Source organism: Callorhinus ursinus, unplaced genomic scaffold (assembly GCF_003265705.2).
Source record: "Callorhinus ursinus isolate GAN/ISIS: 27379988/994484 unplaced genomic scaffold, GSC_fseal_2.0 scaffold51, whole genome shotgun sequence".
In the NCBI taxonomy this organism is placed as follows: Eukaryota; Metazoa; Chordata; class Mammalia; order Carnivora; family Otariidae; genus Callorhinus; species Callorhinus ursinus.
Genome location: NW_027397113.1, coordinates 4,140,445 through 4,158,060, shown reverse-complemented (window position 1 = coordinate 4,158,060; position 17,616 = coordinate 4,140,445). Strand labels below are relative to the sequence as shown.

General features: G+C 50.2%; 1 protein-coding gene and 1 long non-coding RNA gene across 4 annotated transcripts in view; one reads left to right on the top strand and one right to left on the bottom strand.

Moving 5' to 3' along the window:
* The window catches only part of KDM2A (lysine demethylase 2A), a 111,259-nt gene extending 98,116 nt beyond the window's left edge, over positions 1 to 13,143 (top strand). For all 3 annotated transcript variants that reach the window (XM_025879351.2, XM_073883414.1, XM_073883413.1), the window contains 8 exons: positions 517 to 786; positions 1,328 to 1,459; positions 3,465 to 3,554; positions 5,507 to 6,219; positions 8,176 to 8,339; positions 8,943 to 9,101; positions 9,685 to 9,900; positions 10,316 to 13,143. In XM_025879351.2, the coding sequence (XP_025735136.1) occupies positions 517 to 786; positions 1,328 to 1,459; positions 3,465 to 3,554; positions 5,507 to 6,219; positions 8,176 to 8,339; positions 8,943 to 9,101; positions 9,685 to 9,900; positions 10,316 to 10,497 (1,926 nt within the window). In that variant the 3' untranslated portion in view covers positions 10,498 to 13,143. The remainder of the gene's footprint in view (positions 1 to 516; positions 787 to 1,327; positions 1,460 to 3,464; positions 3,555 to 5,506; positions 6,220 to 8,175; positions 8,340 to 8,942; positions 9,102 to 9,684; positions 9,901 to 10,315) is intronic.
* A 3,722-nt stretch (positions 13,144 to 16,865) lies between these two features.
* Positions 16,866 to 17,556, bottom strand: LOC141370947 (uncharacterized). Its single transcript, XR_012375455.1, has 3 exons — positions 17,449 to 17,556; positions 17,151 to 17,247; positions 16,866 to 16,978 (listed from the first exon to the last, which is right to left on the bottom strand). It is a non-coding gene; the product is annotated as an uncharacterized lncRNA (long non-coding RNA).
* Between the last annotated feature and the right edge of the window lie 60 nt (positions 17,557 to 17,616).

The window sequence follows — 17,616 nt, the reverse complement described above, 5'->3', positions numbered from 1 at the left end:
TATGTACCAGATTCAGAATACTAAAGAAATGAGCAAGATCCATCTCACCCTCAAGTAGTTTAGGGTCTTCTTTACGAGTATCTTCTGAGTAGTAATATTCAGGCTAAGGAAATATTGGAGGGCCCCTGGAGTGACTTTGGTACATAGAAAGCTTCAGGGAGGGGGGACTGTCACAGTTCAACAGAGTGAGAGGGATGTGGCTGAAGTAAAAAGCCTGATGGGATTGGCAAACCTTTTCTGTAAAGGTAAATACATAGATGATAAATATAATAAAAGCAATAAATAAATATTCTCAGTTTTGCAGGCCATACAGTCTCTGGCAACTTCTCAACTCTGCCATTGCACATGAAAGCAGCCATAGACAATACATAAACAGATGAGCGTCATTATGTTCTGGTCAAATTTTATTTACAAAAACAGGCAGTGGGCAGATTTGCCCACGGCTTTGTAATCTTCTACACTCTCGAGTCCTTAAAGTTACTTGATATATTTGACCTCACTGCTTTCTCTTTCCAGCTAAAATTCCCCGCCCGGCCAAAGGTGCGGGTTCCTACCATCCCCATCACAAAGCCTCACACTATGAAACCGGCTCCTCGGTTAACACCTGTGAGGCCAGCTGCCGCCTCCCCCATAGTGTCAGGAGCCAGGCGGAGACGAGTGCGCTGTCGGAAATGCAAAGCCTGTGTGCAAGGAGAGTGTGGAGTCTGCCACTACTGCAGGGACATGAAGAAGTTTGGGGGGCCTGGTCGCATGAAGCAGTCCTGTGTCCTTCGGCAGTGCTTGGCAGTAAGTGGCCTGCTGGGTAAAGAACTTGGGGGAGGGGGAGAAAGGGTGGTGCCAAAGGGATTGAAGTATAGGTAGTGAGAGTTCTAAAGACTTTAAGAGATGGAAAGCAATCTCTCTTTTTGGCTTGCTTTGTTTTGTTCCTTTTCTGTCTGGGTTGAGAAGGAAGGTATCTAATACTAAAAATGATCCTATTTAATTTTTCATCCTTCCTCACCCAGTTTTCAAATGAGAGAGCAGTATTTCAAGGGCAAATCACTGCTGTCTGTCCCTTTAAGTGTATTAGAAAGGAGGGACCTGTGAGGCCTGAGACAGACTGGGGAGAGTAAACTGGTCTCTGTCTCTAGTTCTCAGCTGGTTTGTTCTGTCTTCTTCCTCCACTGGTTTCTCTACCAGAAACCTCTTTTCACCCGGTTTCCATGCTCCCTGAGTGTTCCCAACAGAATTACAGGAAGCAAATCACCCATCTTGAGTTAAAGGGAAGCTGAACTGATAAGGATCTAAGTCTCCTCTTTTCTTGGTTTCTATCTTTGTCTTCTTGTAGCCCAGACTGCCTCACTCAGTCACGTGTTCCCTCTGTGGAGAGGTTGATCAAAATGAGGAGACACAGGACTTCGAGAAGAAACTCATGGAATGCTGTATCTGCAATGAGATTGTTCATCCTGGCTGCCTCCAGGTGAGGAGGGGCCTAAGGGGCACCTGAGGCCTCAGCTGGTAGAGTGAAGGCACTGAGTGGAGCAGAGAGGGGGAATTTGTCACAAGAGGCTACCAGCATCCCTGATGTGGACCATCAGCTATGGGTCATGTCATGGTCTAACATCTGTCCTTGATTCAGATGTCTAGACTATGTGTCTGCCACTGTGCCAGACCCTGAAGATAGCCCAGGACATAAAATAATAGTTCTAGTTCCGGTTCTGCTGCAGTCTGGCCTCCAAAGAGTGTATTTGGAGCCCCTAGGCCATTGTGGAACTGCCTGGTCTATTTTGGAATGCTTTGTGCCTTTAAGCATCTTTGCTATGTACTTCATTGTATCTCTGGATATGAGTTCCTGAAAGATGGTGAGAGTTATAGTATCAGCTAATGTTTAATGAGTTTTCAGTCTGTATCAGGCTTGGTACCACTTGAGGGCCTCTTAAGGTAATAAGGAAGTCGATGCAGTCTTTAAGAAGTCATGTCCACTCTTTAAGCATGGACCCTGGGCCTAAGTGTGTTACGGAAGCTCCTTAAATGATACTGATGTTTAGCTGGGGTAGAGAACCACTGATTGATTGATTGATTGATTGATTCTGAGAGGGAGGAGGGGAAGGACAGAGGGAGAGAGAATCTTAAGCAGGTTCTACTACCAGCTCATAGCCTGATGCAGGGCTCCATCTCACAACCCTGTGGACATGACCCCGGCCAAAATCAAGAGTCGGCCCTTAACCAGCTGAGCCACGCAGGCACCTGGGGAACCACTGTTCTACATGCATTCTCTTGTTTACATCTTTTTATTAAAAATCTATTTATTTAAGAGTAAGAACACGTGAGTGGGGGAAGGGGCAGAGAGAGAGAGAATCTCAAGCAGACTCGCCACTGAGCACGGAGCCCAATGTGAGCACGAGCCTGAGATCATGACCTGAGCCAAAATCAAGAGTCAGACGCTTAACTACCCAGGCACCCCTCTTGTTTACATCTTGAAGACAGCCCTGTGAAGTCCGGTCTACCCTATTTCTTCATATTTCTTTCAATTTAAAAGGCATCGGTGCTGGTGTTTTGTTGATTTTTCCAAGGGTGACAACTATATCATGACTGCCATCTGGCTGACAGTGATTGTAAGATACTGTTAATTGTGAGAAGCCGCCCAATTTTAGAAATATTCAAATGTGAAAAACTGTGCATCTTAGGATCAATAAGATGGTATCATCTCCATGTTGATAAAGTGCTTACTATATGCTAAGCATTTTCCTAAACACTTCACAGGTAATTTATTTAATCCTCACTATAACCCTGTGAGATAGGAATTGTTATTTATCCCCACTTTAGAGTTGAGAACACTGTCACAGAGACCAGGCCACTAGTGTCTGAACCCAAGCAGTCATAATTACTGTGCTTCACAATCAAGATGAGGTCTGGCACCTTCTGAATTGTGTAGTCAGTTCCTTTTGCAAAGTGGCAGGAAACTTTCAGGAAAATAAATGTGTTAGAGGAGATAAATATATACATCTGTATGTCAGGAGAGACCCCACATTGACCCAGACTCTTGGGAATCTCTTCATGGAATCTAACTTTGATCAAGTAACCAAGAGTGAGGGTGGCCAGTCTCCCAGCGGCTGGGTTTTTCCTCCCCTATGGGTCAACGTGTTTACGAATAGGTAACTTCCACGGTCTTCCCAACCACATGGCTGTTACTGTGTGATAAAGGAGCCTTAAGAAACAGGCTGGGGTGGGGGCGCCTGGGTGGCTCAGTTGGTTAAGCGTCTGCCTTCGGCTAGGGTCATAATCCCAGGGTCCTGGGATCGAGTCCCGCATCGGGCTCCCTGCTCAGTGGGGAACCTGCTTACCCTCTGCCTGCGGCTCCCCGTGCTTGTGCACTCGCTCGCTCTCTCAAAAAAATTAAATCTTAAAAAAGGGCTGGGGTTTGTTTCATTTCGTTTTGTTTGTTTTTAATGAGATAGATTTTTAATATCCCTGTCTTACTCTAGATGGATGGAGAAGGGCTGCTTAATGAGGAATTGCCAAATTGCTGGGAGTGTCCAAAGTGCTACCAGGAGGACAGCTCGGAGAAAGCCCAGGTAAGGGAGCTTTTTCCAGACTGCACTGGAGAAGAAAGGAAACGCTGGGCTTGGGGGATGGTTAGAATACGTTTGCCTTTGCAACTTTATTCACATGGTTTTTCTGACCCACAGAGATTATTTTGTATTGTGTATGATACCTCTTTCCCCTCTTTGGTTAATTATTTTTTTTCTTTTGTTTGAGTTTTTAATGTTTGGGTTTTTTTTTTTTATTACTGAATACTGTTCCACTTGGAGTCTGCAAATTGCTGAGGTCCTTTTACACTCTGGGACCCTAAAAAAGAGGTAGCACAGCTGGGTTGTTTGAGGAGGGCAGTGAGGTGAGCACAGTTGCTCCTGAGGAATGAAACTAGAAGGCAGGCAGTGACCTGAGGCAGTAGGTAAGTACAGTGGTGTGCTGGAATTTCCAGTTAAGCAGGCTCACATTTTTGTCCTCTTCACCTTTGTGGCCTTGCAGAAAGTCCTGCCCATGTGCCCAAACATGTCCTACAGAGGTAGCCCCTCCCTGCAGGGGGACCAGTGCCATGACCTTGGCCCTGAGTAGTGGAGGTTGCTGGCCCGGTGGGTAATGCTAAAGGGCCAAAAGGACTCTGGTTACTCAGACCAGCAAGAACAAGGCCTGTTGAGGGCACATGCGGAGGAGGCAGCTGGCCTAGTGGCAGCCATCCAGACCCCGGTGGTCTCCCCTGGGTCCATTGCACAGGAGTAGAGACAAGTTTCCTTGTCTTCTTTCTATTTCTTCCCACTTGGACACTGAGGTAGTTGAATTTTCAGTCTGTCTTGGGAGTGCAGGGATTTAGAGTTGACTAGTGCTGAAGTTCTCCTTACCTCAAGTTGTTACACTGGAAGCTTTTACATTTTTCTCATTGGCAGCAGTGGCAGAGGGGGTAGTGGTGGGTGTTTGCCTCCCTCCTGTAACAGATGGGCTGACAGATGCTGTGTTTTAGGGTTACCTTCTTGCATTGTAAAAACCGGCACCCAAAAGGTGGTCGTTCTCTTCCAACCATAGTGCTCTGAGAAGGTATAGACAGGGAGCGGGGCTTGTTGCTGAGGGACGGAAACTGTCTCCTTGAGGAAAGTTTGAACCGCTACTCACTGGTCCCTAGTGGAACACTGGTTCAGCGTCATCACGGCAAAGTCACAGTGGGCTCCAGGAAGAGACAAGTGGCCTAGGATGAGGATGTGGGCCTTTGTGGAACGCTGGCTTCACTGAACCCAACCCAGTTTCCTCTTCTTCATCCAGCGCAGATGCCTCTGAAGCATTGCAGTTCCTCACAGAGGTTCTCATTCTCTGCTTTAACTCCCATACAGTTGCTCTCTAGGGATAGGGTGGGGTACGAAGTGGAAGCAGCAACCTGGTAGAGTCCGGCTCAGACACTGGTGGAGCTAAAGTGGTGTTTACTGCTGTCAGATTCTGTGTCCTAGTTGAAACGGCATCTGTATGCTGCTTTTCTTCTACCACGAGCATCTACCATCAGAAGCATCTCCAGGGTGAAGGAGCTAAATTAGAGACAATTAAAAATGGTCAGATTGCATAGGGGTAAAGTTGTGGCCTCTTTAAAGGATATCTTTATCCAGGGAATTATAATCCCAAAATTTGGGGCAAGAGATGCATAAGGTGGGCTGTGGAATCATGCAGCCCAAATTTGGATCTCACTCCTCTATACTCGGACACAAACCTCTGTGTCACAGGTAGATTTCCCAAGTGACCTATTTTAAGGGTTTATTCTGTAATCAGCTTTCTCCAGCACAGACTTGAGCGCTGTTGCCAATCCGGCAGATTGTAGACTCTGAGGAAGTGACCACCCTGTAGCCTGCAGGTACCCCTTTCAGCATAGAAGAGCGGCGATCTGTCTTCTTTCGAGTCTCCTGAGAGCAACCGTGAGGCTCACGTAAATTTAGAGGGTTTTGGAAAAAGGCGCTGACGGGGCTTTTGCGGGCCTGTTTTGCAGAAGCGGAAAATGGAAGAGAGTGATGAAGAAGCCGTGCAAGCCAAAGTCCTGCGGCCCCTGCGGAGCTGCGACGAGCCCCTCACGCCCCCGCCTCACTCACCCACTTCCATGCTGCAGCTCATCCATGACCCAGTCTCCCCCCGGGGTATGGTGACTCGGTCATCCCCTGGGGCTGGCCCCAGCGACCACCACAGTGCCAGCCGCGATGAGCGCTTCAAACGGCGGCAGTTGCTGCGGCTGCAGGCCACAGAGCGCACCATGGTACGGGAAAAGGAGAACAATCCCAGCGGCAAAAAGGAGCTGTCTGAAGTTGAGAAAGCCAAGATCCGGGGATCGTACCTCACTGTCACGCTGCAGAGGCCCACCAAAGAGCTCCACGGGACCTCCATTGTGCCCAAGCTGCAGGCCATCACGGCCTCCTCTGCCAACCTTCGCCATTCCCCCCGTGTGCTAGTGCAGCACTGCCCAGCCCGAACCCCCCAGCGTGGGGATGAGGAGGGGCTGGGGGGAGAGGAGGAGGAAGAGGAGGAGGAGGAGGAGGAAGATGACAGTGCAGAGGAGGGGGGTGCAGCCAGGCTGAATGGCCGGGGCAGTTGGGCTCAGGATGGAGACGAAAGCTGGATGCAGCGGGAGGTCTGGATGTCTGTCTTCCGCTACCTCAGCCGCAGAGAACTTTGTGAATGTATGCGAGTGTGCAAGACGTGGTATAAATGGTGAGCAGGGATACAGGGATCAGGAATAGGGGTACGGGAGTAGGTGGCAGGTTTTCCATATGAGAACTGCATGCGTCTTGGCATCTGGAGGCTTGCTGGGTCCCCAAGGACTGAATCAACTCAGTCTGTTCCCTACATAGTGGGTCCTGTTAAAGATGTGGCCATTTGTGCCTACAGGTGTCCTCAGGGAAATTTGGCCCTTTGCTTCCTCTCCCTGCTCCATATTTTCCTGTTTCTCTTTACTGGATATATGAAATTGATTTAGGGGATGTATTTGTACAGTTTGTGCTAAAACTTTAGTCATTAGTTTTCCCCCCTCAAGTCACCTGTACTCATCACACAGTTGTTGAAGAGCCTGTGCTGTGCCAGTCACCCCTGTTGCTGGTGACACAGATGACCGCTCTTAAGCTCCTGCCTCAGTTACCTCTCCATCTGCCAAAAGAGGTGGACATGCTTTTCAAAATGTGAATGTGTTCACAGTTTTCCAGTTTTTGTTCTTATGCCCTAAATCTGGACCAGAATTCCTTTCTCCAGGAAGCAGAGTCCAGTTTTGAAGCTTCCTGAGACTTATTCATCCTTCCTAATGAGACCTACCGTTCCTTCTCAAGCTCAACAGTAAGACACTTACGGGGGGGAAAGTCCCTCGAGATGATGAACAAACGTTTCCATAGGGCATTAATTTTTCCTTTGGCTCCTAGACCCTAGGACATATCATATCCTTTGTATCTGGGTCAAGCCCAGTTATAGTAGTTCTCAAAATGTGATGCTCAGACCACTGGTGGACCACTGGCATTACCTGGGATCTTGTTAGAGATGCAGATTCTCAGGGCCTGTTTCAGTACTTCTGGGTCAGAACCTTTGGGGGTGGGGCCAGGCAATCTGTTTTTAAACACGTTTTTCAGGGGCTTCTGATACATGTTAAAGTCAGAGATTCACTGCTCTATCATAAGCAGCTTGTTTTTGCCATACAAGTCTCATGTGCCATTGGTGAAATATTTTCAGTCTTTAAATAAAGACCTCATTCTTTGCAAACGCGAGTTTATTTCCCAAATCTGAATTAATATGTGATCTACCTAAAGTGTCCTAATATTTTCTCTTTGTAGGGCTAGTGGGCCTGCCTGGCTCTATCTCTCAGTTTCCAGGCCAAGTCACATAAGACTCGTATTATGTGCTGTCTCCCCTTCCCCTGCTGACCAGACTCTGAGCCAGGCTTGGGGGCAGGGGCTGTAAAATATTAAACAGAAGCCTGCATGTTACAGTGCTATTTGTGGCCTGTGGACTGTAGATTGCAGTGGAAAGGCAGGCCTTTCCTTTCCAGTTCTGGTCTGGACTGGAGCAGAAAATAAAAAGATAGCACTGAAGAAACCCAAGACAGGGAGAAGACTCTCCTGGCCTGATGATAAAGAGCCTCTTTTGGTCTGATACAGTAATGGGCTCTTTGTACAGCTTAAGGCAGGTTGGATTGTATATGTGCCGAGGAATGCCCTGCATCACCCGGGCAGCTGGGTTTGACTGACAAGGGAGAGAATGGAGGCAAGCCTAAGTCTTCAGGCAGTAAGAAGAAATTAAAATTTTTAATACTTCCTTCTACCAGCTTTGGTGGGAGCCATATTTTAATACAAATGAGGGGTTATAGTATATTGTTTGCTGTGTGTTCCTAACAATTGTGTTCTCAGCCCTTCCAGAGTAAATTGGTGAACTGGTCAAGTTATCCACTACTTACCCTGTAGGGTTGCAGTAAAAGACAAGCCCTTTTCTCTGAGGCAAAACAAACAAAACAAAACAAAACAAAAAACCCAGGGCGTGGTACTTGTCTGCTTGTAGAAGAGCCTAAGTAGCAGGGTGGCTCTCCGCAGCCTCTGCTTCTCCCAGAAGCCCACAGCACCCTTTGATGGGAGCTCCTCTGACAAGGGGTACTGGGTTATTGATGGCTAGTTCTCTCTCCTTCTATCACAGGTGCTGCGACAAGAGACTTTGGACAAAAATTGACTTGAGTAGGTGTAAGGCTATTGTACCCCAGGCTCTCAGTGGTATCATCAAGAGGCAGCCAGTCAGCCTTGACCTCAGTTGGACCAACATCTCCAAGAAACAACTGACATGGCTCGTCAACAGGCTGCCAGGTGAGCAGGCAGGGAAGGCTGGCTGTAGGCAGTGCTGCTTTACATTGCTTCAGGGCAGGGTGCCTGGGTGGCTCAGTCGGTTGAGCGAATGCCTTCAGCTCAGGCCATGATCTTGGGGTCCTGGGATCGAGTCCTGCATCAGGCTCTCTGCTCAGTGAAGAGCCTACTTGTCCCTCTCCCTCTGCTTGTGCTCTTTCTCTCTGTCAAATAAATAAATAAAATCTTAAAAATAAATAAAATTGCTTTAGGGCAATATCGGGCAGCAGTCCCATGCCATTGTCATCATCCTGCTTATTAGCAAGGGCTTCACCCAGGGCCCTCTAACTGCCAGTCCCCAAGGCACCACTCCAGACTAACTGGACTAGTCAGTCATCACCCGGACAGCAAAGACAATGAATCTTGTTGGCACAGCCACTGCAGAGATTTGAGTATGATACTGCCATGATTGGCCCCTTAGAATGCCTTCTTCCCCTCAGCATTTTGAGGTCTTAGGAAGACAGGAAGTCACTCACACTATATTACCCTGGTAGGAGCTAAGCAATTGGTTTTACCACCAAAGCTGGAAAATGTAATCGAGTGTAAGGTTGGTTTCTTCCGTTGTAGGACTGAAAGACCTCCTCCTAGCAGGCTGTTCCTGGTCTGCAGTGTCTGCCCTCAGCACCTCCAGCTGCCCCCTTCTCAGGACCCTTGATCTTCGGTGGGCAGTAGGAATCAAGGACCCTCAAATTCGGGACTTGCTGACTCCACCGGCTGATAAACCAGGTATGCTCTGGGCCTGACTTCTCCGTGTTCATCTTAGGGTAGCTTTGTCTTTTGACAAACTTTGTCTCAGAAACTAAGGAAGTATCCGAAATGATGCTGTGGATGAGTGCAAATGGAGAACAGAGTGATGGGCTGTATATAAGCACAGGTTAGCTATTTACAGCCATCTCCCTGCCTGCAGGCAAAGGAGGGAATCGACGTAGGGGGTACTGGAGTTTGGGACCCAGATAGTGTAATCGTGAGGAAGTCCAGGAAGTCTGCATGGTTGAGGTGGGACATTAAAAGCTGTTTGAGTTATGGCCTGGAAAAGTGTGGGAGTGTGGAGAGGGGTGGAGCGTTCCACACATACCCTTTCGCTGTGTAAATGAGGCATAATCTAGCAGCTGGGAAGAAAGAAAACGTGTCTGGTTTCCTAGAAACTGCCCCCACACCCCGCTCACTCCCTGCAGGCAGGGCTGGGTGTGGGCAGTTCTGCTTAACCCCTGTAAGGAGGCCTGGCTAGGAAGGAGCTGAAGCTGCCTGCAGCTTTGGAGCTGGACTAGAGGTAAGAGTTTTGACCTAGGCTCTTTCCTTGCCTGTGCAGGTCAGGACAATCGCAGCAAGCTCCGGAACATGACTGACTTCCGGCTGGCAGGCCTTGACATCACGGACGCCACGCTTCGCCTCATCATTCGTCACATGCCCCTCCTTTCTCGACTCGACCTCAGTCACTGCAGCCACCTGACAGATCAGTCCTCCAATCTGCTCACCGCTGTTGGGTCTTCCACTCGCTACTCCCTCACAGAGCTCAACATGGCAGGTACGCCGCTGTGACGTTTCATGAAGGACAGTGCCCCGTGCCTCCTGAAGGGCTCAGCCCTCCCTGGAGCTTGACCAGTAAAACAGAGGACCTGGGTTTGTTTGAACCGAATTAAATTGTTTCCTCATATCTGGAAAAGGACACGGATTTCTCTCTCTTCACTGATTGGGGGATGGAGGCCTCAGGTAGTTGTCAGGTGCCTGAGGGCGTGGCCATTGCCGGCTGCATTTTGGTCAACCTTGCGGAGCAGGGAGTGAGGCATCGGGGCACTTCTGGTCTCTGAGACAGGTAGTTATGAGACAAAGAGGGCTTTTGCTTAGCATTTTAAGGGAAAGAGCTGGGGAACTGGGTGGCAGAGGCAGGCTCCTTTGGCTGTGTGTACACAGCATTGTCCTCATGCTCACTGTCCTCACAGGTTGCAATAAATTGACAGACCAGACCCTGATCTACCTACGGCGCATCGCCAATGTCACCTTGATCGACCTTCGAGGATGCAAGCAGATCACTCGAAAAGCCTGCGAGCACTTCATCTCAGACTTGTCCATCAACAGTCTCTACTGCCTGTCTGACGAGAAGCTGATACAGAAGATCAGCTAAAACACACGCAGCCCAGACTGAACAGGAAACCGATCTTCCCCTGACTCCCCAGCCAGGAGAGCCTCTCTCCCCGACCCTGCACGGGCTCTGAGGCCAGCGTCACACTCCCTCTCTGCTCTCTTGTCCCTTGAGCCCTTCCCTACAGGCCGGGCAGAGAGGGTGGTAGACACCAGGCTTACCTGCCTGCTCCTCTCCCTCCTGAGGAGAAGGGAGTAGCAAATTGATCCGAATCCAAGGGGAAAGCACAGGCTGCGTGCTGTCAAGGTGCCTGCTCGCTTGCTCACCTGCCCGCCCGCCTGCTCACTCACCGGCCAGGAGGCCGGGCTCTCAGTTTGGGGTGTCTGTGCAACCATCATCTGTGCGGGGCCCGGGGGCCCTTTTCCCCATCCATGGTCCCCAGCCGTGCCTGGTTCTGAGCAAATTTCCAGGGAAGAAAGCGGCCCTGTCTCCGTGGCCAGGTTCTCCTTGTGGTGTCCAGTGCGTGTCTCTCCTCCACCACACTCTCCCGGCTTATGCAGGAGGGGCCAGCAGCCCCAGGAAGGCCAGACCCATGCCGATCATACTGGTGCTGTTGAGGTGTATAAAACCTCTCATCTGTGTCCATGCTCTCCCTCTTCCTTTAGCTTGATCCTGTCCGATGCTCGTGGTAGTTCACGTAATGAGGTTACCCCACCCCAGACTTGCCTGCTAGTCTCTATGAGGTCCTTGTTGCACTTATTGGGGTTGAAGCTCTTCAGAGGAGCTGGAACTGTGTACCCCAGGGACACCCCCATTTTATTGCTTCCTAGGCAGATTCTGAGACAGGCACCATCTCCTTGTTCCCCTCCCTCTTTAGCCTCCCGCTGCCCTTTCCACATGTTCCTCCTTCCTGCCTGGACAGGGCTTTCCCAGGATATGTGTCCTCAGAGGGAGCAGCTGATCTCCCCAAGTTGGGGAGAGCAGAGAACTTGGCTCCCCACCTGCCTCCCAGCAGGCTCTGGGCCTCCGATGTAGTGTAGCCCCCAGAGCCCAGCCCGTGTTTAGCCCCAGTGGCTCACTGATCTGGCACCTTGTGGCGGGGGGGGGGGGTCCTGCTTTGAAGCCAGTCACCTGCCCTCTGCCTGTAGCCGTGGAAGGGGGTGTGCATGTGCCTCTGTGTGTGTGGCTGAGTGTATTACACGTGTGTGTGGAGGGAGGGAGGGAGGGGAGCATGGTGTCTCCCACTCCACCGCCCTATGTTGAGCCCCATCAGCTGCCCCCTTTTACTTTGCATTGAACGGCCTGTCCAAAGATCCTCTCTCTAGGGCAGCAGAGAGCTTTTTGCACTTTAAAAAAAAAAAAAAAGAAAAAGAAAAAAAAAGGAAAGGAAAGAAAGGTCGGAATTTCTTTTGGGTCAATATTTAAGTGTGTGAGGAGATGCTCAATAGCAGCAGCCTGTGGCAAGAGCTTATAAGTGATAGACGCGGATTTGCACTCTGCTCCCCATCTGTGAGGATAGCGATAGCACAACCTTGCCCCGCCTTCTCGTCCTCCAGCCCCTTCCCTTCCTGGCCCCTTTCCTGCAGCCCAGTCTCAGGCTCTCCTCCTCCTGAAACCCTCCGGGGGGAGGGGAAGGAGCCCAGGCACCAGGGGTCTGAAGTGTGAGCCACCCTGAGGAGAGACGCCAACTGCACACTTGCCACTTCCAAAGCAATAGAGGCAGAGGGGATCCCTCTTTGCCACCTAGCCCAGCTTTGACCCTGGCATTGACTGGCCTCCTAAGAAAACTGGGTCCTGGTAAGGGGTGGCATTGTGTCTGTTTCTTCCAATCTGCTGATTCTCTTGGCTGCACCTTAAAAGCAGCAGTCTGCTCCCGTGACCCTCTGCCCCTTCCATTGGTCTCCAGGCCCCAGTGACCTGGGGCTGAAACTTTGAGGAAATGCCAGTGACTTATTCCAGAGTGCCTCAGTTAGGGGAACTTCTCTGTAAAGAACCCTGGGTATTGAGCAAAAACCTTATTAATATTATTGTTAATGACCTATAATTGGAAGCTTCCTGCCTTTTTTTGGTTGCTCCTGTGGAAAGTACTGAAAAGATTGTTTCGTTTTGTTGTCTTTTTATAAAAGGGGAGGTGGAGAGACCCCTTCAGAGCAGGGATTGTGCCGGGAGAGTGCCTCTGACTTTGGGACATTTCATCCACAGAAATTTCCAAGCTGATGGTTTGGTTGGGAGGGGGGAGGGGGTTTTTATTTTCGTTTGTTTTTGGTTTGGAAAAACAAGCATTTTTACCGCGCACGTAAATTGGTCAGCAGGAAAGGGAGCCCAGGAGTGGCAGCAGATGGACCATATGCCCTTGTTGGGTTTCCTTTTTCTCTAGGACTGTGAGGGGGGGAAATGATTTTTAGAGGTGAGGGTTGGTCCGCGTGGAGGAAAGAAATGTCTCTGGGGACGGAGGATCCCGGGAGTCCCATCACATTTCCTGCAATCTGCTCTGAGATGTGGCCTTGCCAGGAGAGCCTGCCCTCCTCAGACCGCAGGGCCAGACACCCCGCCTCCATCTTTCCAAGCACCGGGGCGAAAAACCACAAAGGAAAGGAAGAAAATTTATATATATATAATATAAAATCACTTGGTGATTAAAAAAATAACTGCTCCATAAATAAAACTCCTAAAGTCACTATGTTTAAAGGGTTTGGTTGTGTTTTTTGTTTTTGTTTCTGTTTTTCGGAGAAATTGTAAATATATATTTTTTGTTGCTGATTTAGAGTCAATCTCCAATGTTGTGCTAAAAATTTTAAATTAAATGTAAGCATTAAGGGGGCAAGTCCTGCTATCTCAGTTGACACATTGGGGTGGTTTTGGGCCAGGGAAGGAGGGAAGCTAGTTGGACTTTCGTTTTCTAAACGTTCTCCACTATTGGTTTTAGAAAGAGCAAGGACATCTTTCCTCTGACACATGGGAATGGGAGATATTTGTGTAATAAAATTTTTAAAAGACAAAAAAAGAAATAGCCTCCAATGGGAAATATTTTGATTTGGGTTTTGGGTTCTGGGTGGGTTTTTTTTTTTTCTTTTTTTTCTTTTTCTTTTTTTTTTTTAATAAAAAGGCTTTAAAAACTGAAACAAAAACAAAACCTTTTCTGCCTTGGTGTGTGTGTGCGTGAGAGTGTCAGAAGGTCGTGCAGGCTCTGGTGCTGGAGGCCAAGGCTAAGGGTTGCCTGCTTCATTCCTCTGAGCAGAAGCAGCAGAACGGCCACATGTCTGTACTAGCCTTGCCTTTTTTTTTTTAATGTCAAAAAGCATTACTTCTGGAAACATCATGCATTTTACTTGATTAAGGTGAACTTTTTAATGGGTGTACAAATGTGATTACCTGATTCCCTGAAGTCCCCATCCCCCTCCCATGGTGCTGTGCTGAGAAAGCCTGGGGATTTCTAATATTGCCATCCCTGGAGATTCAAGGCCAACCTCCATCCGCTAAAGCTGCAAAACAGGCCCGTTGACAGTGCCTGCTCAAGGTCACTGAGCAAGGTCTAGACCAGACAGGCAGGCTCCAGTCAGCATTTGTCCTACCACATCTTGCTGCTTCTCATCACTTGGCTTGTTGAGTATAAGCTTGCAGCCATTAGATCGGTGTGCTAGGTACTGCCAGCCAACTACCACCTCAGCCCTGACGGCAGCGTCTCAGGAGAGCTGATCTCCCATCTGGGAGGTCCTGAGTAGGCTTCCACCACTGTCTTCACGGGAGTGGGGAATCCCTGCCCATCCTCCTCCCAAGGCTGACAGTGAAGGACCATCTCCAGCTCTGCCCGTTCTAGAAACGGGCAGGGTCTCAGGAGTTAGTTGATTTCGTGTTGGCTTCTTGAGGATGGATATGGATGTGGTGGTGTGTGGATGTTGCCAGGGAAGGAAGGAAGAGGGTCAGTTTTGCACCCTAACTATCTCAGAAACCCGTCTGCCTCTCGGTTACCTCATCTCTGCCACCCTACTCAAAGCCACCATTGTCTGGAACCTTGACCACAGCAAGAGCCCTGAGTGCCTCCCAGCCTCCAGTCCAACCCCTGTCCTCCATGATGGCAGCCAGAACATTTTTCTTTAAAAGACAGATTTGACTACTTTGCTTAAAACCCATTAGTGTGTTTCTCAGGACAAAGGCCTCAAGCTTCCTCACTCACCATTTGCCTCTCCTACTCCTCTCCACCCATACTTACCTTTTTTTTTTTTTTTAAGATTTTATTTATTTGAGAGAGAAACAGCATGAGAGGGGAGAGGGTCAGAGGGAGAAGCAGACTCCCCGCTGAGCCGGGAACCTGATGTGGGACTCGATCCCAGACTTGTCCATCCGGGATCATGACCTGAGCCGAAGGCAGTCGCTTAACCAACTGAGCCACCCAGGCGCCCCATACCTACCTTTTTTTTGAGTCCCACCCTCTCTGGGCCTTTGCTATTTGCTAAGTACCCCCACCTCAGTTTACTTGTTGCTTTCCTCCGGGAAACCATCTCCCACCCTCTTCAAGACTAGCCCTATGCTCCCACGGTACCCCACTGCCTTTTAGGACGCTAAGGTCCTCTCCCCAGCTAGCGGGAAGCTCCATGAGGACAGAGATCAGTCTGTGCTGCTCCCCACATCATCCCCAGCAGCTGGTGCAGAGCTTAGCACCTAATAGGTGATGTTCCCAGTAGCTCGGATCCCCAGAGGCCCATCCTTCCCCAGTGCAGTCTGTTGCCACCTTCTCAAAACTCACTTTTTCCATTACCTCATACAACTTTACGCTTCTTTCTTGTGCTCATGCTACCAGCCTCTTTGGGGGTGGGATGGGGGCTTTATCCAATCTAACCTGCATTCAGCTATGAATGAATCTTTCTAAGGCGCACAGAAAAATCTTAAGTAATCCTCCAGGGTCATATCCAAACTCAGTAAACTCATCCTGCCCCTGGCATTTGTAAAATGGCACATGGTAGGTGCTTCTAAGAGGACTTGAATGACACATTTGTGGTCCCCAGGCTTGCTGTGGTTTTCTTTGGGTTTGTTTGTTTTTAAGTATCTATTTATTTGAGAGAGAGCACGAGTGGGGTGAGGGGCAGAGAGAGAAGCGGACTCCCCGCTCAGCGGGGAGCCCAATGCAGGGCTCGATCCCAGGACCCCGGGATCATGATCTGAGCCGAAGGCAAACGCTCAACCGACAGAGCCACTCAGGCGCCCCTGGCTTGCTGTGTTTAGGATGTGCTACCCTCACTACAACTATGAACATTTTCCTTCAAACCTCTTCCTCCAAAAGCCCTTCCCATTTCCCTTCCACCCAAAATGGAATAACCCGTACATTCTGTGCCTTTTGTAGGCAACAACAGTATAGTAAAAGCAGCGGGCACCTGAGGCGCTGCGGTGGCTCAGTTGGTTAAGCGTCTCCCTTCGGCTCAGGTCATGATCTCGGGATCCTGGGATCAAAGCCCCGAAGCGGGCTCCCCACTGAGCAGGGAGTCTGCTTGTCCCTCTGCCCCTCCCCCCCACTCATGCTCTCTCTCTCTCTCTCTCTCAAATAAATCTTTTTAAAAAAATAAAGGTGAGGCACTGACTTACGGATATTGAACTTAGCTGAAGTGCCTTGGCTAGTAAAACCAACCTTAAGGCTGGCCCCAGACTCAGTCCTACGCACCTGGCTCCCTAGGCTCTCTGTGTACACGTAATGACATTTCATTCACATGCCAGCCCAGGGGGCAGGTGCCTTCATTCCACAGATGACGAAGCCAAGGCTCAGAGAGGTGAAGCAAGGGCTCTAGAGTCAGTGGCCCAGCTGGGATGTATGCGAACACTAGGCCAGGGCCTACAGCCTTTACCCCAGCTCTCCCATGCCCTGCTGAGCATCCCCCTGTCTCCCATGGCTCCTCCAACTCCCTGAGGGTGGGGCTGGCCTTCGCTAGCTCAACCTCCCGCTTCATCCGTTCCAGGAATGGTGGGGTAAGGACATTTACTGAGCATAATGAAAGGTGGGTGTTATGGGAGGGGGAGGCAGGACCTAACTCATAGGTAAGTGACCCATAGCATTACAGGGCCCTGCACTCAGAAGGACCCCACACTCAGCTTAATGCTCTGCTATCGCCATCTTGAAATGTTCTTCTTTTTTTAATTGTGAAATTCTTCCCCGCATTTCATTTGCAGTATATGTATGTACGTGTAACTCACCTTGGTGGGGAGGAACAATCCTAGCTCCCCCCTTCCCTCCCAGGCCAGCTCTGTGCTAAGTGCCATTTGGAAGGCCAGCAGCAGAGCAGGCCTGCCACTTACTGGCTGGGGAGACCCATCCTTCGTCCGCCTTTCCAGGTGCCCAGGCCCAGAAGGAAAGCTCAGCACTGACACCCAAGTGGGCAGAAACAGTGAGAGCAGGCACTCCAGGTCAGGAGCACCTGGGTTGGCTCTCGGCCTGGCGCTGTCACCCAGCTTCTGCCTCCGCCACCTGCTGATTCCGGAGAGTTACAGGGGGCAGGAAGGTCCAGCTGCCGTCCCCCCAGCGTGTGTCCTGAGAGTGCTAGGATGGCAAGACAGAAGGACAGAAGCAGAAAGAGACATAGACACAGAAAACACCCCAAAAGAGCCAGAAAAGGAAAGGGAGAGAAAGGGAGAGAAAGGGAGAGGGGAGAAAGGAGGGAAAAGAGGCCAGAGAGGCTGGCTAGAGGGAGATGCAAGGGAGGCCCACATACTTCACGTGTGACAGCCACTCAGAAAGCCATTTCTCCCAGGCCACCACTGCACACACAGCGTCTCCCTTAATTCTCAAAGCAATCTCGTGAGGTCAGGCTGGAGGGCAAGCAAAAGAAAGGCAAGGCTCAAAAAGGTGAAGTAATTTGGCTGGGGCAGCCAGCCTGGGCAGTAGGAAGTGGCACTAGCATTTGACCCCAGGTCTTTTCCACACACATCCTCCCTCTCCCCGACACAGCAAGTACCACTGGCCACAGCATGAGGCCCGGGGGGCTACGAGACCACGCTTCGGACACTCACAGGCGGGGCCCAGGCGCCAAGAAACAAACGCTCTCTGTGCGAACACAGACGGTTCCAGCGCCAGGCGGAGCCGGGGGCGCCGGGGCGCACGCGCGCTAGAGAAGACCGAGTGCAGGACGCCACGGAGGCGGGGGCGGGCCGGGCCGGGCCCACACACATCCTCCCTCT